Source organism: Eumetopias jubatus, unplaced genomic scaffold, assembly GCF_037043125.1.
Source record: "Eumetopias jubatus isolate StellerSeaLion01/CBP00866 unplaced genomic scaffold, mEumJub1_p1.0 scaffold_4, whole genome shotgun sequence".
NCBI classification, from domain to species: Eukaryota; Metazoa; Chordata; class Mammalia; order Carnivora; family Otariidae; genus Eumetopias; species Eumetopias jubatus.
The window spans coordinates 16,216,647-16,238,622 of record NW_028274810.1 but is presented as its reverse complement, the minus strand read 5'-3'; the positions used below and the strand labels follow the sequence as shown (position 1 = coordinate 16,238,622).

The window sequence follows — 21,976 nt, the reverse complement described above, 5'->3', positions numbered from 1 at the left end:
CCCTTCAACAGATGAATGGATAAAGAAGATGTGGTACATATACACAATGGAGTATTATTCAGCCATCAGAAACAAAATACCCACCATTTGCATTGACATGGATAGAACTGGAGGGGATTATGTTAAGTTAAGTAAGTCAAGCAGAGAAAGACAATTATCATCTGGTTTCACTCATATGTGGAACATAAGCAGTAGCACAGAGGACCATAGGGGAAGGGAGGGAAATCCAAAGGGGAAGAAATCAGAGAGGGAGATGAACCATGACAGACTATGGACACTGGAGAAACAATCTGGGGGTTTCAGAGGGGAGGGGGGTGGGGAGGGGATGACAGGGTGATAGGTACTGAGGAGGGCACGTGCTGTGATGAGCACTGGGTGTTACACTTAACTAATGAATCACTGAACACTACATCAAAAACTAATTATGTACTATACAGTGGCTAACTGAACATAAAAAAAGAATTGCTTTGACAAGTATGAAATAATGGATTTAATCTTTAAAATTCTTCCTCTCAAATGTTTTCAATCAGAAGATAAAAAGAAAATTTGTCCAGTGCTGATTTGTTCTTAGTACTGACTTCCTTATCACAGCCAAAAATATCAAGAATAAAAATGAACCAACAATGTTTATGTTTACAAATAAAGTAGCCAGAGAAGAAATAGGTTATCATGCTATCATTATTCCATCCAGAATCTGATAGAAGGAACTATGAAGAAATTAGGAAACCAACGTTCCATTTTGCTTAAAAAAGAGAAACTGTGATCATTTGCTGTAACAGTGATTTTAAATGCAGTGATTTTTGTTTTAGTGTATAAAACATTTTCAAGCTCAGCTTTTCAAAAAATTATTTAAATAGAAAAAGGTTAACACAAGCAGCTACAACTGGCCAAATGTTTTATAATGTTACCATGGTATATCCAAACCCAATAAAAAGAAGTTTCAAGTTAAGATTCAAGGGAGAGTAGTGGGAAATGTAAATGGAATTCTGTGGATATTAAGGATTTTAAATTATTAAAGAACTTTACCAAAATGATTATTTAACTTATAAATTTTGTAATAGATAAAGAAAAAATGTTTTAACAATTATTTGATATGTCTTTCCTTTTAGGAAAAGACAAATTTCTCTTTACAAGCCAGGTATTATCTTACAATTAAGTGATTTTGGTAATGATAACAATTTGATATTTCACTTTTAAATTAATCCCAAATGTTATCCCACTATTTCATAAACTACACAGCTGATGCCTACTGCGGGAAGCACCTTTATGATGTTTGGGGTAAGACCCCTGAAAAATCCCCTTTTTCCTTCGTTGTTAAATATCTCTTGAATGAGATGAAACATAGAAGTTGTTGTTCCTTTTTCTTCCAGTGCTATAAATTGAAAAAAAATCAGTGTAATTCAATATTTAATCTTTGTACATTAAGACAGTCCAATGATTAATGAGAATTACAGAGGCTAAAATTACTTTAGAATATTCCTCTCTCCCTACTTATAGAATGGTCTTGTGCTGTCCAATATAGTAGCCACTAGACACTTGTATCTATTTAAATTTAAAATAAGTAAAATTAAGTAAAACTAAAAATTCAGTTTCTTAGTTGAATTAGCCACATTTCAAGTGTCTGATAGCCATGTGTCACTATTGGCTACCATACTAGACAACACAGATATAAAATATTTCCATCATTGTAAATTCTACTGGACAATACTTGAAAGTCTTTCATAAGGGACCTCAAAGGAGTATTTGGAATTGGGTATGACACAAATACTTTGATAGGGCAATTAATGGGTGATGGGATAGATACAGAGATGCCCCACCTGGATTGCAATATAAATTAAATCTGAAAATCTTACTAAAAAGAGGAGAAAATGTAAAAGAATATCACCACATGACTCCTTAAATAATTTACTGAGGAAGATAATAATAGAATTATGTAAGGTTTTTTTTCCTCTTCTTGAAAAGTGATAAAGGGGGGCGCCTGAGTGGCTCAGTCGGTTAAGTGTCTGCCTTCGGCTCAGGTCATGATCCCGGCGTCCTGGGATTGAGCTCCGCGTTGGGCTCCCGGCTCTGCGGGAAGCCTGCTTCTCCCTCCCTCTCCCACTTCCCCTGCTTGTGTTCCCTCTCTCGCTGTGTCTCTCTGTCAAATAAATAAATAAAATCTTTAAAAAAAAAAAAGAAAAAGAAAAAGTGATAAAGGTATTTTATTTCTAACATTTCACTTGAGAGAACAAAACAGATACCCTCCCTTCTGCTTAATATCTCCTTGCTAGGGGGATTGCAATACAAATCCAATTCCACAAATGTATTAAGTTCCTGAGGCAGGATATAACAACAAGAGCAGAACTAGGGGGCGAAACTGCATGTTCATACTGAGTAACTGTTGACTTAATTTGAAGAAAGCAAAATCTTTTCTATTGCTCGTCATGGTACTTCCTAATTATAAACTCCTTAAAGAGATCATTAGTAACTGAAGGAAATGTGGAAAGTCCCAAACAGAACTTTGGAGAAGAATAAAATCTAAAATTAACAAAAGGCTCTATAATAAAACAATAAATTCAAGATGCATGCCTTAAAAATCAGAGTCTGCTTTTGATTTATCAATTCTCCAGTTTTTCTGGTTTTTTTTTTACATCCTTAATTTCTACTTATTTAAAACAATCTAGTTATTTTAAAATGTTTTTAACTTAATTTTTATTAGTACTTCATTAAAGTTATTCTTAATCACTTTTTAACTGATTACTTCATTTAAAAAATAAAATAAAAAAACTCACCTTGAACCTGAATGCGAGTTCTGATAAGGGTCAGTGGGAAGGTGGCTATCTGAGCACATGTGTGAGACAATGTACTACATCCCAGCAAAATTATTATCCCAGGGTCTATAGACTCTGCCACGTGATGTTCTAGCCAATAATTCTTCAACAGCTGGCAGAGAAGATAGTAGTAAGTATCCTTTAAACACTATGCAAGTCTAAGTAGACTGAAGTTCACTGCTCATTCAATTTCAATAAACATATTGAGTAGCTTCTTGATTCAAGAATTACACTGAGCATTGTCATAGACGTTCTCTCACTTAATCCCTACAGAAACTTCACAAATCCATACTGTCATCTCCACTTTATAAATTTTATAAATGAGGAACTAATTCAGAGAAACTAAGTTATCAAGTCACAACGCTGATAAATAAGAGTCAAGCTTAATGGCTTGGTTTTAGTAACTGTTCTTTCCAAAATCTTTACGGAGGATTGGTCCTACTCCATGTACAGAGGAGGTTATCTGCCTACTGTCCTATCAGGGACAGGGCACACAGATGTTTTCTCCAAAAAATGTATTCAGACGGGGCACCTGGGTGGCTCAGTCGTTAAGCATCTGCCTTTGGCTCAGGTCATGGTTCCAGGGTCCTGGGATCAAGTCCTGCATCGCCCTGCACCGAGCTCCCTGCTCAGTGGGGAGACTGCTTCTCCCTCTCACACTCCCCCTACTTGTGCTCTCTCTCTCTCACTGTGTCTCTCTCTGTCAAATAAATAAATAAAATCTTTAAAAAAAAATGTATTCAGACAACCTCAGTTTGAGTTCTCCTATGTTTTGCATCTCTTGGTGTGCTTTTGTTTAGTTTGGTTTTGTTTGTTCTGTTTTGCCTAGTTGTTTTGGTTTGTAATGACATTCAAAGACCCAAGCAAAATTCTGGAGATTCTCAAAGGGATTAACAGAATAATGTAGAGAAGACTCCATAATCCACTCTAGGTTAATAAAACCACATTTTCTGAACTTTTAAGAGAGAGTCATCTTTCCAAATTTGCTTTTCCTTGAATAAAAGTGGCTAGAGGAAATTATTTTAAAATAGTGGGTTTAAAAGATCACTAAGTGCTTTTAGAACTGTTCATTTATCAAAGGATACAGCTTTACCATTATATATTGAGGTAATTACTGTGAAATATATAATTTGATGCTTTTGAAAAAATATATTTCAAAATGTCTTTACTCAGTGCACTTATTAGTCATGCAACAAAAAAAAGAGAAATGTGTAACGTCACTCTTACTCTGGTAAGAAAGCAAAAGATACTGAACTGCAGAAATAAAAGAATGGAGGGAGCCCAACATAAACAGCAGCAATGAATTTATTTTAATAAGACCACAGAAGCAGGCAAAAAAGGAGAAAAGAAATACATACTATATTGTTCAATACTTTAAACATCTATAAAAGATATATGCATTTTTAGTGCTAAACAAAATTGGCTATCTTTCCTAGGATTGTGGTACCACTTGCCAAAAATACCATTGGACCTGTGGCTGGAGAGCTGTCCTTCTTGCACTGAGAATGAGTTTAAGTGATACTAGTCACATACTCTCACCTGGTTCTTTATGACCAAATGGTATATATTGTTACAATAGTCTGCCTAAAACATATGTATGATCATAAAAATGAAATGATTGGCGAGAAGGGGAATAACTTGGAATCCTGCCTGATCAACAAGCACTACACTATTAGGATATTTGCCCTATCTCCATGCTGCCTCTCCCCCAGTAGCCCCCAAGGACTCCTCCAGCCAATTCTCATTTTCACAACTGGGCCATAACATCTCAGCTTTCTCAATCTTAACTGTACATCAGATTTTTCTAGAGAGTAAAAAACCTAAATCCCAGGCCTCCTCCCAGAATAATCAAATCAGAATATCTTGGTTGTATCCCAAGAATCTCTCTCTTTTTTAAATTTATTTATTTATTATTTGAGAGAGAGAGAGAAAGAGTGAGCATGCATGCGGGGGGGCGGGGGGAAGAGGGAGAGGTAGCCCAAGAGTCTTATTTTTTAAAGATCTACATACAGGTGATTCTGATATCCATCCAAAGTTGAGAACCACTATATCAGCATATAAGTTTATAAATATTATCAGTAAAACCTAATTCACAAAAAACACCAAACAAAAAGTTATTATTAGAATACTAGACAACTAACATATAAAATGAAAAGCCAAATAAAACCATTCAACTCAACCAAACTTCTTGATCAGAAACTACTTCATGTAAAATCATTTACAACTAGATTTTTAGAATGAAGACTATTATTATACCAAATTTTCAAATCTAACACATAATGTCATATTATGAGAATAAACTCACCTCATAAACAGCAAAATCTATGCCTGCATAAGGTAGAATACCTAGCAAGTTAGGAATATAACCTTTGAAAAAGGTTCTAACACCTTCTTGTTTCAGAAGCTTCTGGCCACAATCAATGAACCCTGAATACTCTCCAGTTTTACCTAGAGCCAGTCTGGTCTTTAGAACCTAAATGTGAAGAATATTATAAAAATATATTGATCAGATTCACTCAACTCATCTAGGAATACACTAAACTCCATTATATACAATGCTTACTAATTATCATAGAAATCAAAAAAGAAAGCAATCTTAAATATAATTTTAGCTTCTCTCTAATTGGCTTTTAACTATGAACAGCTAACACAGTACAGTTTTTACAAATTATTTAAACAAGAAAATGTAATTAATCACTGTGGTTTTGACTGATAACATCTGCTCAAACTCATTTAATGTGCTATAAGGCAACATATTCTAAAACAAACTCATTTGAAATAACATTATTGCTTCAAAATAAAGCAACTACAGCCAAATTCCAAGTTAAAAAAAAAATATATATATATATACATATGGTCATGTTAAAGTGAACAAGCAATATGAAAAATAACATTCAGTATATACTAAAATACATACTGTGGGAACTATTGTAACAGTGAGGCAGAATAACTATAATCATTTAATATGATGAAACATGCTCTTAAAATAGTAACATAACAGGAGCTATGAAGGCAATAGTAGACTTCAGTAGTCTGTCTGTGATCAACATTCCTGTGCAATTCTCCTAATCTTGGTAAAGATTATATTTCAGGTTCCAAAGTGTTTAATGGCTTCTTATTTTTTTAAGAAATTGAAATTATATTTCTTACACTGCATTCAAGAGCCTTTCTGATCTGGCCCCAACTCATTATCCATGGTATTATCCAGTCCAAACCTAAATATCTGCTCTTTTGCCTCCATTCCTTTGCTTAAGTCATTATTTCCACCTAAAATGCCTTTCTTCATTATCTCTAAATGTCCAAAATCTAAGCCAAACTCACATATTCTATTCATGTCTTTCATGAAACCCCTAACTGGCAATAATTTCTCCCCTCTGAATTTCCATAGCACTTCATATTGACCTCTCTTCTAGAATTCATATTTTCTATTTTAGATCATCATTATTGATGTACATGTTTTATCTCCCCATCTGAACTATAAGTTTCATGACCAAAATGCCTATCTGATTTGCCTCTGCATCTAAAAAATACCTTAAACTTAGTGGTTGTACAATACAGATTTGATTTGATTAATGATTAAGTGATTCTATCAATTAAGCAAGCAAGCAATGATTTTTTTTATCTTCTTGATACATCTACAATACTACTTTGATCCTAAACAAACAAACAAACAAAAGAAAACATTTACTAGGGCAAATAACTCTTGGTATAAGATTTAAATCCTGTAGCTATAAAGCTGTTTATTGTACAAAATCCTGATCTCCTTTCATTTACTTTAAAAGTTATAATTTGTGGGGCACCTGGGTGGCTCAGTAAGTTGGGCATCCAGCTCTTGATTTTGGCTCAGGTCATGATCTCAGAGTTGTGAGATTGAGCCCAGAGTGAAGTCCAGATCAGCAGGGAATCTGCTTCTCTCCTTCTCCCTCTCCCTCTGCCCTTCCCCCTGCTACCCCTCACCCTGGCTTGCACACACACACTCTCTCACTCTCTCTCAAATAAATAAGTATTTTTACAAAGTTATACTTTGTATTGAAAGCATTACTTTACTTAAAATTTTATAATAATACATACCTCCATGGGATAAATACAGGTCTGGGCAGTTGCACCAGCAAATGAGCCAGATATAAATCTCTCAATAATTCCTACATTAGCACCATCAAAACTAAGCCATTTCTTACACTGTACAAATAAAAGTATTGAAATGTATAATATTACTGAAATAGAATATTTTTAGAAAAATATTATTTTTTTCTCAGTTTATAACATTAATTAGTAGTATAACATTATTTGAAAAAGTATTCCAGATACCTGACATTAACATCTAGAGGAATACTTGATTTTAATTTTTATGCAATTAGTTGTCTAAGATAGTAAGACTTCTCTATTCGGCCTCCTCTTTCCTTTTTCTCCCCCGCCCTCCCCAGAATGAGTTAGCAACATTAAATCACTTAAGCATACTCATGAATGTACTATTTCATAAAAAGCATGCAAATGACAAAAAGAAGGCAGGGATTGTGTCTGCTATCTCTTTTTCACGCCCTGCCTTACATAAGCACAGTATTTAAAATTATTTGGTTACAGGATAATCAAGAACTTAATATATTTGTTTACAAGATAATCAAGAATAGTAAAAATGTGAGAGGCTCTTTCCCTTATAAGGAACAAGGGGTTACTCTGGTTAGCTTAAGTAGCAGGGAGGTTATTGTAATAACACATGTAGAAATAAGGAAACAAATATCAGCATAAAGGTCAGGCTTCACAGGAACTAAAGTAAGTCAAGTTTCATGGAGATTGAAATTGGAAACTCACTTAGGATCCAAGACAGCCTTAGCAAACTGATTATCTTGTTACCTCCTAGGCAAGATGTTTTCCTGTTTGCCTTTTCTAGAGGCCTATCACCAATATAATTCAGCTATTCTCTATAAACTAACTCTAGTTCTCAAATCAGTAATTCCCCATCAAAAAGTGTGATTGATTCAGTTAATATGAGAGACTGCTATATGTTCATGTACCCACTATCTTCTTCCTTTTAGTATCAGAGCTGACACAGCTGCAAACCACATTTCCCTCTTCTTTCTCGCAGCTAGGTTGTGTGGCTAAGTGACTAATTTTGGCCAATGAGATATGAAGGGAAGTTGAGTATGCAAATTCTGACATCTCCTTAAAGAGGCCTGTCTCGGACTCCTCTTTCCTCCATCTGAGGAATGGCAATGATGGAAGCAACCTCTGAAGCCATGTAGCTGTACCACTAGCCCTAGACCACTGGCCTCTATCTCATTTAAGCTACTGTATTTTGGAATCTGTTTAACAGCTTAGGGTGAACCCCAACAAGAACAGGAAGTCATTACTAGATGTAGAGTACTACAAACTAAAACCTAAAATATGTGACACTGGCTTTATTGTTAGGACACAGATATTGCAGTCTGAGAAGATGATGATCTTTTCAATGTTTTGTGAAAATGCTTGATAAAACTGCCTGCTGTGATAATTTGGAAGGTAGATCATGTGCTTTCTGAGCCTGAAGTTCTAGGAAAACTGATTGTAAAATCTCAAAATGTTGGTCAGTGTTGCCCACTCCTTGCTGCTTTTAGCAAGATCTATTAACACATGACCTAATGCATCTCTCAGCTTTTCAGCCTTAGGGCCTTCTCCAAAGCCAATTTGCAAGCAGAAATGGATGGAAATGGAGCTCTGCTAAGGGAGTTTTCTTAGCCTGGTTTGGTAGTCAAGAATGGCGGGCTTCCAAGTAGGAAAAGCCACCTGTTCTGTACCCCAAAAGAAGGAAATTAGATGTCCTAAAGAGCTTGCCTAGCTGCCAAAATCAGATGTTGTCATCCAATTTCAGCCTATTGTTTCATTTGACATCAATGTAGCCCACTATAGAAATGAGAGAGAAGGGGAATGACTAAGCACAGGAACTGGAAAATAAAACAACAGAGAAGAGATTTTTAGATATGGTTACTCCACATGGTATTGACTGGAAACAGAGAAGAAGTGTAAGAAGTTTTGGAAAGAATTGTATGCTAGAAAACTCAAAAGCAAAGCCTACAAAACACTATGTTCCATTGATCTCTAAAGCAACTCTCAGGCTCTAAATCTAAGCAGGCTTTCTCTGGCCATGGCAGACCCTTCCAGAGCCCCACATCACATCTGGGCAGTTCTGTGCAGACTCACAGACTCACTTCACTGACAGAAACCCATCAAAAGCAAAAGCCTCTCATCTCTCTGCTTTTCTGCCTCAGGGCCTTCTCTGAAGCTGTGGGAGCCTGTCCACCCCAGAAGTCTGGGGAAGTTAAAGTCCTAAGAGCAATCTTCATACAATATGGGACAGAAACTGGTAGATAAGTAGCTCAGCTCTCTTCCTTCAGACAGATAATTCTGGGAACTATTGTGTACACTTCCTAGAAGTTCCCTCAGAATCACGCCCCTACTGCATATAGCTGAAACCCCACTTATGTACCCCTGTATTGGCTTTTCTTTCTTCTGTGTCTCACTGTCCCTGCTTCCTCACTCCTGCTTCTTCACAAATAAACTTTGGGGGGAATCCAAAGCAAAACTATTGGTATTACTTCAAAAGTGGTTCTATGCACCAATTAAAAGCCAGAGGTTGTCACAGTGGCTCAAAAAACAACACTCAACTATACGTTATTTATAAGAAACCCACTTTAGATACTAAGACATGTATAGATTAAATGTAAATGACTGGAGAAAAATATATCACATTAACACCAATCAAAAGAAAGTGTGAGTAGCTATATTAAATTCAGACAGAGCAGACTTCAGACCAAGGAAAGTTACCAGGGATAAAGAAGGCATTACATACTGATAAAGGGGTTAATTATCTAAGAAGATATAACAATCCTTAGCACATACGTGCCTTACAACAGAGCATCAAACTACATGAGGCCAAAACTGATAGAAGTACAAAGAGAAATAGATGAATCCAGGGGCACCTGGGTGGCTCAGTCCATTAAGTGTCTGCCTTCGGCTCAGCTCATGAACCAGAAGTCCCAGGATCAAGACCAGCAATTGGGCTCCCCTCTCAGCAGAGAATCTGCTTCTCCCTCTGCCCCTCACCCCACTTGTGCTCTCTTTCTTTCACTCTCTCTCTCTCAAATATATAAATAAAATCTTAAAAAGAAATGGATGAATCCACTATCATAGCTGGAGATTTCAGCATCCTCTATTAGAAATGGACAGATACAGCAAAAAAAAAAAAAAAAAAAAAAATCAGTAATGACATAGCTGAACTCAACACCACCATCAATCAACTGTATATAACTGACATCCACAGACTATTTCATACAACAATAGCAGAGTACACATTCTTCTCAAGCTCACATGGAACATTCCCCAAGAAAAACCACATTCTGGGCCATAACACATCTTAACAAAGTTAAAGGAATGGAAAGCATACAATGGGTGCTCTGAGACCACAATGGAATAAAATTAGAAATCAATAACAGAAAGATAATCTTTTAAAATACCAAAATATGTGGAGATTTAAAAACACACTTCTAAATGTCAAAGAAGAAATCTCAAGAGAAATTTAAAAATATTTTGAGCTAAATGAAAATGAAGACACAATTTATCAAAAGGAGTGGGAAGTAGTACTTAGAAGGAAATATATAGCACTGAATACATATATCTAAAAAGAAGAAAGATCTAAAAATAGTAATCTGTTTCTACCTCAGAAAACTAGAAAAAGAAGAGCAAATTAAATCCAAAGTAGCAGAAGAAAAGATATAACAAGAATTAGAACAGAAATCAATGAAATTAAAAATAGGAAATCAATAGAGAAAATCAACAAAATCAAAAGCTGGTTCTTTGAAAAGTGGTCCTAGAAAGTAGGCCTGCTGATGTTGTTAGAACTGGATCACTCACCAGTCACTTGACAACAATGGGATCTTTGTTGGTAAATGGGATGATGAAAATCTATGGTATGTTATGGAATTACAATTACTAAGATTCATAGGCATAGTGGCTTGGGATAAAGTACTGGTAGACAGGAAAGCATTACATTATGCAGTTGCCCTAATACTTAAACAGCATGGGGACAATTATAAGGATTGTGGAGTTGGCTGATTCTAATTCACTATCTTAGAAACTTGGAAGGAAGACAATGTCAAGGTTAAGTCATCTAACTATCACCTTAAAGCATATTAAGAACACTATGATGCCTTCATAGCAGCATTTAGAGATCCTCATAGACTGTTAAAAATCAGGCCCACGATAGAAATGTAAAGGTAACAGAGTCACTAAGGAAACAACATAGAGCCTCAAAAGGTCTCCTATGCTAAAGTGAGGCCCCTCACTGGGAAGGAGTAGGATCCTGACACATGGGATGGGAACATTTGGGTGTATATGCCTGAGAAATCTGAGCCCTTAAATTCACAAGCACCCTCCAATTTGGCAAAAAGTTGTCCCCTTCCCACTGCTAGAGCAGAGCAGCTTCTCTTTGCACCGAGGCCATGCACATAAAGGCCTCAAAGAGGCAGATGCCTACCAAGAGGATGTTTGCTCTCCTCACAACCTGCCTACCCATCACCTCCTCTGACTGCCTCCCAGCCAATAATTTATATAGGGTCAGTCCTCAGATAGCCCAAGGACCTGGCTATTATGGACAGGAAGGAATCGGGGGAACAGTGTGAGAGTGGGTCACAAGAGTACTAATGGTGGCGATCTGAGGGATGGAATATAATGCTGGATAGGGAAGACTTTATTGATGTGGAGCACTTTCCCATGATACAGGACTCCCAAAACCTATCCTAATATGCTGCAGGAATTGCTCTTTAAAGCTTGGACACAACTCTGGCTGATAGCAAGCAAGGTGGTAATGCCAAAGTCTTGACAGATTGTTGAGGAAGGGATAAGCAGACTCAGGAAGGTGGAAACACTACAATGGAGTTTATCATGAGGAGAACCTTCTAGTAGACTATGTTTCTAAGATAAGAAGGGAGTCCTTGTTGAAGGACCCAAAGATGACTGTTCTTAGGGTTGACAGCAGGGGTCGTTGCCATGGAACTACAGCTACCATAGATACCTCTGAGGAATCTGCACAAAGTAAATTGAAAACCTTTGGGAAAGGATTCACCATTCTAGATGTCATTAAGAACATTCATGATTCGTGGGAAGAGGTCAAAATATCAACATTAACAAGAGTTGGGAAGAAGGGGTTCCAGACTTCAGTGGAGACAGTTGCTGCAGGTGTCATGGAAACAGTAAGAGAACTAGAATTAGAAGTGGAGCCTGAAGATGGGACAGCGTTGCTGCAATCTCATGATAAAACTTCAATGGATAAAGAGTTTCTTCTGATAGATGAGCAAAAACAAGCGGTTTCTTGAGATGGAATCTAATTTTGGTGAAGATGCTGTGAAGACTGTTGAAATGACAACAAAGGATTTAGACTATTACATACACTTAGTTGATAAAGCAGTGGCAGCATTTGAGAGGACTGACTCCAATTTTGAAAGAAGTTCTGCTGTGGGTAAAGTGCTAACAAACAGCATCACATGCTATGGAGAAATTGTTTGTGAAAGGAAGAGTTAACCAATGAGGCAAATTTCATTGTTGTCTTATTTCAAGAAATTGCCAGAGCCACTCCAGCTCTCAGCAACTGCCACCCTGCTCAGTCAGCAATCCTCAACATCCAGGCAAGACCCTACACCAGCAAAAAGATTACAACTCACTGAAAGCTCAGATGATGCTTAGCATTTTTAGCAATAAAGCATTTTTAATTAGAGTATATATATAGTTTTTTTAGACATAACGCTATCACACACTGAATAGACTACAGTATAGCGTAAACATAACTTTTATATGCACTGGGAAACCAAAAATTCATTTGACTCACTTTATCGTGCTGATAAAGTGCAATGAACCAAACCCACTATATCTTCCCGGTATGCCTGTATTTACAATGGTATCTATTGTTGTACACATTCCAGTTTTCTCTCTCATTAAAGTCCAAATTTTTTAAATAAAATTTAAAATCTGAGCTTTATCATAAAATTCCATAGGCCCCAATCTTGAGAGCTGTCTCAGGTGCAATTTTAAAAACATTTACACCATTTCCCCACCAAAGAGAATGAATTCCTCCTTCTTTTAACATCTGCTCAAATCCACCAATCAATCTCATTCTCCTTGACTTTAAACTATGAACCTAGAAATGTACAGGAAATTTATTTTTAAATTTTTTGCTCATAATATAGCATTGATGTTATTATTGCTAATAAAATAATGATACATAAATGTAGAAATCTATGAACTTCAACACCATTTTCACTGTCCTTTAGAGACATATAAAATTGATGTATTAGTTTTTTGTTGTCCCCAAATACATACGTTAATCTCATACATCAAAGAGAGCAACTTAAAGAAAACAGGAATGACTTATCAGAGAATTTTTGCATACAAAAAATGTGTTGTTGCTGCTAGATTATTACAGAGTACACTGAAATATGCACTGAAAAAGGAATGCGTGAAAATATATCAAACTTTCAGTAGCGGATACTTCTGGGTAGCAAGGTGTTATGGGTTGAAATTGGTCTCCCCAAAATTTATATGTTGAAGTCTTAATGCCTCAGAATGTGACCTTATTTGAAGATAGGGTCTTTATAGAGATAATCAAGTTAAAGTAAGGTCTTAAAGTGTCCCTAAAAACTAATATAATTAGTGTCCTTATAAAAAGGGGAAATTTGGACACAGAGACATGTACAGACGGAAGACAACATGAAGAGACACAGAGAAAAGACAGCCATCTACAAGCCAAGGAGAGAGACCTGGAACAGATCCTTTCCTCACTGCTCTCAGAAGGAACGAACCACACAGACACCTTGATGTCAGACTTCTAGACTTCAAAACTGTGAGACAATAAACTTCTGTTGTGTAGGCCAGTCAGTTTGTGATATTTTGTTGTAACATCCTTGGCAAACTAATACACAAGGATTACAGGTCATTTTAATGTCTTCCATTCTACTTTTCTGCATCATCCCATTTTTCTAATGTATTATTTTATAATAAGAATATGTCCTTTTTAAGAAAGTGAAAATTAGAACATTAGTAAAATACCCTCCTGTCTATAATGTAACAGGATAATAATGGGAGAGCAAGGTGAAATGGGCATTTTCATCTCCTGTGGGAAGAAAAACTCTGGAAAAGAATTTAACAGTATACACACATGCACACACACACACACACACATACACACACACAAAGCCTTAAAAATGCTCATATCATTACTTAACTTCTAGGAAATCTTTCTAAATAAATAATCCTAAATATGAAAAAAACTCATAATCAATGATATCGATCATTATGAACTATTATGAATTATAATTTTAAAAGAGTTTTAAAAACCACCTACATGTCCAAGAATAGGAAAAAATAATTTAAAAAATTAATATGACACATCCACTTGAAATAATAGTCATTAAAACCTGTTTTTGAAGAATACACAAATAATTGAAATATTTGAAAAATATTTGAAATAACATGAAAACATGCTATACTGTTAATCACAAAACCAAAAAACAATATATAAATTATTCATAAAGTGAGAACTGCTACTGAGTATGGGGCATTGCTTCTATAGATACAGGAGATCTGGAGAAAGAAAGCCCAAATCTGTTCAGGGTTGCATTGTGGATGCAGACCTGAGTGTTCACAACTTGGTAATTATAAAAAAGCAGGAGAAAGATATTCCTAGGCTGATCCTATTGTGCCTCAGCACCTGGTGCCCACAAGAGCTAGCAGGGTCTGCAAACTTTTCAATCTCTCTGCAGAAGATTATGCCCACAGATACATTGTCAGAAAACCTGTAAACAAGGAGGGCACGACACCCAGGACCCAAGTGCCCAGCATTCAGCATCTCATTGCTCCATGTGCTCTACAACACAAACAATGCCTATGAAGAAACAGCATACTAAGAAAAATAAGCAAGAGTCCACAGAACATGCTAAACTTTGGCCAAGAGAAGGAAGGAAGCCAAAGGAGAAAATCAGGAACAGATTGTCAAGAGATGGAGACTATCACCTCTGAGAGCTCCTACTTCTACATCTGAGTCTGTCAGAAGTAAGATTTTTTAAGAGTAACAAATAAATAAGATCAGACAACAACCAAAAAAACTATTAATAATCCATTACCAAGGGGCGCCTGGGTGGCTCAGTCAGTTAAGCGGCTGCCCTTGGCTCAGGTCATGATCCCAGGGTCCGGGGATCGAGCCCCGCATGGGGCTCCCTGCTCAGCAGAAAGCCTGCTTCTCCCTCTCCCTCTGTTTGCCGCTCTGCCTACTTGTGCTCTCTCTCTCTGTTAAATAAATAAATAAAAATATTTTTAAAAAAATTTAAAAAAATCCATTACCAAATGTCACCAATGTTACCAAAAAAAAAAAAGAGAATAAAACACCTCCGTATATAAGTTTAATTATAAATCTAAACTCACTAGATTGTGAATTATTAATTTTTGTATCTTTGTGAAGAAAGTATTCAGCAAATATTAAATTTTAATTATGACAGTTAACAGATTAAACTATGCACTATTGAAACTACTATTAACAATCCATCACTTAGAAGAATAAAGATAATTAGACACCAATACTTCTAGTGAGGTATCAATCAATAGCACACTCTAAGTAACTTATTTGCCAATTCTTAGAAATATGGCTTAATACTTAAATAGTACAATAGAACCATGCTATTATGTAGGTGCCAGGGTCTAGAGATAATCAATAAATAAGACTAATGGTGTCTTACCACTTCTTTGATATTTTTAGTTCTATTTCTGAAAAAACTTCTAATAGAGTGTCCTATTATTATTATTTCAAATAAAAATTAATTTAAATAGCACACAAGCATCTTTAAGAAAATTTAAAAATCTTAATATTGAAAATAAGAAAATTTGCATTTTCAGAAAAATGTGAAATTATAATGAGAAATAGTATGAAAGGTGCCAAAACACTTCTTTTTGAAAATTGTCAAGGGTTTTTCAAGTGACTTTAAGGAGTCAAGTGTGCAAACTACCTGCATCATGACTTTCAAGTGGTCAAAAGATGCTGTGCATGTCCTTGCAACTGCCCCAGCTATACCTCCTGCCACCAAACGCCTCCACCAATCTCCAGAATGCTTTTCTTCTTCAGTAAATTCATCTGGGATAGATATACTCTCCCCTATGTCAATTATCTGATAAAAATGTAAAAATGAATTACACAATAAAGTATACATACTTGATAAATTAAAAGGATAATTTTTTACAAAGACGAAAAACCCAAAGTATTTTTTTGTATCTCACCTGTTAATGAATACTGACAATTTTCTCAGCACTTGTACTAGACCAAATGATTTTTAATAATACATTCACATACAGATTTAAAATCTATAAAAATCAATTCCTATTAAATTAAAGTTATTAATTTTAAATTCTCAAGCTATTTAGATTAATCTCTTCCATGGAAAATGTAAATATTCGGGTGCCTGGGTGGCTCAGTTGGTTAAGCGACTGCTTTCAGCTCAGGTCATGATCCTGGAGTCCCAGGATCGAGTCCCGCATCGGGCTCCCTGCTCAGCGGGGAGTCTGCTTCTCCCTCTGACCCTCCCCCCTCTCATGCTCTCTCTATCTCATTCTCTCTCTCAAATAAATAAATAAAATATTTTAAAAAAAGAAAATGTAAATATTCAATGCAGGGATAATATCCTAGTCACATACCACAATGCCTGTCACACAATGCTTAAGTTTCTCTACTTCATTTCAAAATCTCTCGAATTCCAGTGTGTACTTACCTAATCTGTCAGAATTCAAAAGTAGTATTTTATACTCTTAGACTTCTTTCTCTATTATTTACATTGACTTTTTTCTCTAATGACAATTTTCTTTTTAAAACTTTGAACTTTAACAAGTTTTGCATTTCACTTTATTTTCAGTAATCATACATGCTTTTGCTGAGATTATCCATTTCTGCTAAATGTTGAGGCAATGTGACTCACTGAAAAGAGTGCCACATTGGACACAGGGGATCTAGGTTCCATTACTTGTCAATCATGGCAGACAAGTCACTTCTCTGCTTCTTAGTTTTCCCACCTTTATTTATGCATTCATTGAGTGCCCCCTTTCCAGGTGCCATTCCACCTCAGAACTTTGTACTTGATTTTCCCTCTAGTAGGACCTTTCTCCTTGGCTCTTTCCATAGATTCCTCTTTAATACTTAGCCCAATCTTTATTAGTTCATTTCTATCTGTTGCTTGCTTCCTCCTTTAGAAAATAAGTCTGATAAGAGCAGCAACCTGTTTTATTTTACGCACTGGGATAGATATACTATCTATCCTGGTCTTACTTAAGTACCTAAATACTTAAAAGGTCTATTTAAGTATTTAAATCCTGTGCTATTCAAGTATTTAAAAAAGACCTAACCTGGTCTTTTTTATGCACTGTTGTAAACCTTGCACTTTGGTCAGTGGAGATAAGTATGCTCAATAAATATTTGTTGAACTAATAAATTAACACACCAGGTGCTGGGTTGTGTATTCATAATACAGGGCAGAAATTAAGTTTCTTCCCTCAGGGAGTTGACAGTATAATACAAAAGAAAGGAAAGGAAACAAGCAATTATAATATAAAGGAATAAGTACAATAACAAGGGTAGCATAAAAAAAGTGTCTAAGAACACAGTATCGAGACATTTAATGGAGTGTAGAATTTTATTTTTGTTGGGGGGAGATGAGTGGAACTGTCAAGGAACATTTTTCACGTAAAGTAACTTAGAAGTAGCAAAGCAATATGAATCCAGGTATTCTGACCTCAAAGTTTACCTTCTTGTCCATCACACTGTACCATCTCCCTGTAGAAGTAGGAATTAGCCAAGGGAATGTTCTAGGCAAAGAAAATAATTTGTTCAAAGACATTAGATATTCTAAGAACTGCAAGACTATATAGGGATGGAAGGAGGGTAAAGGAAAGCTCAAGACCTTGGAATAATGTTGACATTTATGGCTTGGGCAATTAGGAAGATGATGACACCATTCAGTGAAATGGTAAAAGAAGATCTAGAGGACAAATGATGTGGTGTGTGTGTTTGAGGTGTCCCAACTGATATCCAATAAATGCTTGCACATGCAGAAGGAAGGTGTGCTCTAGAGACATAAGACGTGGAGCAATCACTAGGCCTATATCTGGTAGTTCAACGTGGGAGAGTAAATAGGATTGCCTAGAAAAAAAATATACAGGGTGAGAGGCAAAGAAAGTTGAAACTGGAACATAGAAGAAAGCTAATATATAAGAGACAGACTGAGAAAGAAGAGCCTCAAGAGAGACAGAAAAGTAATGACAGAGAGGTGGGAAGAAAACCAGGAGAATGCAGTGTCAAGGAAGCCAGCTGAAGAGAACATGTAAAAAAAGAGAGTGGTAAGATCTAGAAAATATCCACTGAACTAACAGTGGATAGAAACTGGAGAGAGACTGGCTTAGTAAAAGAATTTCTACAAAGTGGTGAAAGCAAAGCCAGTTAGCTGAGAAGTGAATGGGTGTATAGCCATGAAGAGAGAAAAAGGATAAGGTAGCTAAGATGGGACTTCAGTAGGATTACATTTTTTTGTAAAAGGTACTGGCTTAAATATGTTAAATGTTGTATTTAAATGCAGGATATTTAAATACAAAACATAAAGGAGATAATAGAGAGAATAAGGCCCCTGAATGGGTCAAAGATGAAATCAAAGGGGAAATAAAAAAAAATCTTAAGACAAATGGAAACACAATATACCAAAACTTATGGCATGCAGCAAACGCAGTTCTTAGAGGGAAGTTCATAGCAATACAGGCCTACCTCAAGAAACAAGAAAAACCTCAATCTAAATTTAAACCTTAAGGAGCTAGTATTATGCTAAGTGAAATAAGTCAGTCAGAAAAAGACAAATACCATATGATTTCACTCAAATGTGGAATTTAAGAAACAAAACAGAAGAACATAGGGGACAGGGAGGAAAAATAAAATAAGATGAAAACAGAGAGGGAGGCAAACTCTTAATTCTAGGAAACAGAGGGTTGCTGGAGGGGGGGTGGGGGATGGGGTAACTGGGTGATGGGAATTAAGGACACACTTGATGTAATAAGTACTGGGTGTGATATGCAACTGATGAATCATTAAATTCTACCCCTGAAACTAATAAATAATAATAATAATAATAAATAAATAAACCTTAGGGAGTTAGAAAAAGAAAAACTAAGACCAAAGTTAGCAGAAGGAAGGAAATAATAAAGATCAGAGCAGAAATAAGTGAAGTAGAGACCGGAAACAAAAACAAACAAAAAACAAAAGATCACCAAAACTAAGTGCTGGGTTTTTTTTAAAAGATAAACAAAATTGGCAAACATTTAGCTAGACTAACTAAAGAGAGAAGACTCAAATAAATAAAAGCAGAAACAAAAGAGGAGACATTACAACTGATACCACAAAACTACAATGGGTCATAAGACATTACTCTGAACAATTATACACCAATAAATTGCATAACCTAGAAGAAATGTATAAATTCCTAGGTACATACAACCTACTGAGACTGAATCATGAAGAAAGAGAAAATCTGAACAGACCAATAATGAGAAAGCAAATTGAATCACTAATTAAAAAAATCTCCCAACAAAGAAAAGCCCAGGACCAGATGGTCTCCCTGGTGAATTCTACCAAAATTTAAAGAAGAATTAATGCCAATCATTCTCAAACTCTACTAAACAACTGAAGAGAATTGAACCCTTCCAAACTCATTTTTATAATACTAGCATTACCCCGATACAAAAGTCAGACAAGGACACTACAAGAAAACTACAAACCAATAGCCTTAATGAACATAAATGCAAAAATCCTCCACAAAATATTAGCAAATACAATTCAATGGCACATTAAAAGGATCATGATAAATGGGATTTATCCCTGGGATGCAAAGATGGTTCAACATACACAAATCAAAAAGTGTGATATATCACGTTGACAGAATTAAGGATAAAAATCATATGATCATTTCAATAAATGCAGAAAAAGCATTTGACAAAATTCAACATCCTTTCAAGATTAAAACTATCAAAAAGTTGGGTAAAGAATGAATATAACCCAACATATTAAAGGCCATATATTACAAGCCCATAGGTAACATAATACTCAATGGTTAAAGGTTAAAAGCCTTTCATTGAAGATCAGAAACAAGACAACGGTGACAATTCTTCTCACCAACCCTATACAGCATAGTACTGAAAGTCCTAGCCTCAGCAAGAAAGAGAAATAAAAGGCATCCAGGGGTGCCTGGATGTCTCAGTTGGTTAAGCCTCTGACTCTTGATTTCAGTTCAGGTCATGATCTCAGGGTCATTAGATCAAGCCCCACATCAGGCTCCATACCAAGTGTGGAGCCTGCTTAAGATTCTCTCACTCCTTCTCCCTCTGCCCCTCCCTGATCAATCTCTCTCTCTTTCTCTCTGAAAAAAAAAAAAGGCATCCAAATCAGAACGATAGAAGTAAAATTGTCTCTGTTGCAAATGACATGATCTTATATATAAGAAATCCTAAAGACTCCACCAAAAAAACTGTTAGAACTAATCAATGGAATCAGCAAAGTTGCAAGATACAAAATCAATATATAAAAACCAGTTTCATTTCTATACACTAACAACAAAATATCTGAAAAAGAAATATAGAAAACAATCTCATTCATAATAGCATCAAAAACAATAAAATAGTTATGAATAAATTTAACCAAGGAGGTAAGAGACTTGCACACTGAAAACTGGATAACATTGATGAAAGAAATTGAATATGACACAAATAAATGGAAAGATATACCATGCTCATGGACTGAATTAATATTGTTAAATGTCCACATACCCAAAGCCGTCTATAGATTCAATGCAAGCCCTATCAAAATACCAATGGCATTTTTCAGAGAAATAGAGAAAAAAAATCCTAGGATGCATATGGAAACACAAAACTCAAATAGTGAAAGCAATCCTGAGAGAGAACGAAGCTGGAGGCATTATACTCCTTGATTTCAAGCTATAGTAATGAAAACAGTATGACACTGGCACAAAAACAGACACATAAACCAATGGAACAGAATTGAGAGCCCAGAAATAAACCCTCACATATATGGTAAACTCATATTTGACAAAGGAGCCAAGAATATTCAATGGGCAAAGAATAGTCTTTTAAAAGAATGATGTTGGGAAAACTGGATAATCACATGCAGCAGAATAAAATTGGACCCCTACCTTAAACCACTCAGAAAAATTAACTCAAAATGGATTAAAAACTTAAACCTAAGGTCTGAACCTGTAAAACTCCTTAAAGAAAACAAGGAAAAAGCTGCTTGATATGGGTCTTGGCAATGACCTTTTGGGTATGACGCCAAGAGCATAATTAGCAAGAGCAAAAAGTTTTTGTAAGCATCCAACTCTTGATTTCAGCTCAAGTCATGATCTCAGGGTCATGAGATGGAGCCCCAAATCGGGGCTCCACACTGAGCGTGGAGCCTGCTTAAGATTTTCTCTCTCCCCCTGCCCTTGCCCCACCTCTTGCTCTCTCTATCTCTTTCTAAAAAGAAAACAAAAGCAAAAATTAATAAGTGGGTCTACATCAACCTTAAAAGCTTCTATACAGTAAAAGAAACAATCAGCAACATGAAAAAAGGCAACCTACAGAATAGCAGAAAATACCTACAAACCATATATCTGATTTGGGGTTAATATCCAAAATATATAAGGGTCTCATACAACTCAATAACAACAAAAAAAACCAATCTAATGAAAAAAATGGGCAGAACAACAAAATAGATATTTCTCAAAAAAAAAAGACATACAAATGGCCAACATGTATATGAAAAGATGGTCCACATTACTAATCAACAGGGAATGCAAATCAAAATCACAATGATATTACCTCTTGTTAGAATGGCTACTACCTACAAAACAAGAGATAACAAGTGTTAGTAAGGATGGAGAGAGAAGGTAAGGAACCCTTCTGCATTGTTGGTGGGAATTTAACTGGTATAGCCACTGTGGAAATCAGTATGAAGTTCCTCAAAATATTAAAAAAGAACTGTCATATCCAGAAATTCCACTTATTGGTATAAAGCCAAAGGAAATGAAATCAGAATCTCAGGGGCGCCTGGATGGCTCAGTTGGTTAAGCGTCTGA

At 35.8% G+C, this 21,976-nt stretch overlaps 1 protein-coding gene across 1 annotated transcript in view; it reads right to left on the bottom strand.

Moving 5' to 3' along the window:
• Nucleotides 1–1,211: 1,211 nt before the first annotated feature.
• The window catches only part of LOC114208025 (mitochondrial adenyl nucleotide antiporter SLC25A24-like), a 55,351-nt gene continuing 34,586 nt past the window's right edge, over nt 1,212–21,976 (bottom strand). Inside the window, exons 6-11 of the mRNA XM_088022836.1 lie at nt 15,830–15,988; nt 12,827–12,972; nt 6,882–6,996; nt 5,116–5,283; nt 2,772–2,922; nt 1,212–1,372 (exon numbers count right to left, since the gene is read on the bottom strand). Of these exons, the coding sequence (XP_087878962.1) occupies nt 1,212–1,372; nt 2,772–2,922; nt 5,116–5,283; nt 6,882–6,996; nt 12,827–12,972; nt 15,830–15,988 (900 nt within the window). The remainder of the gene's footprint in view (nt 1,373–2,771; nt 2,923–5,115; nt 5,284–6,881; nt 6,997–12,826; nt 12,973–15,829; nt 15,989–21,976) is intronic.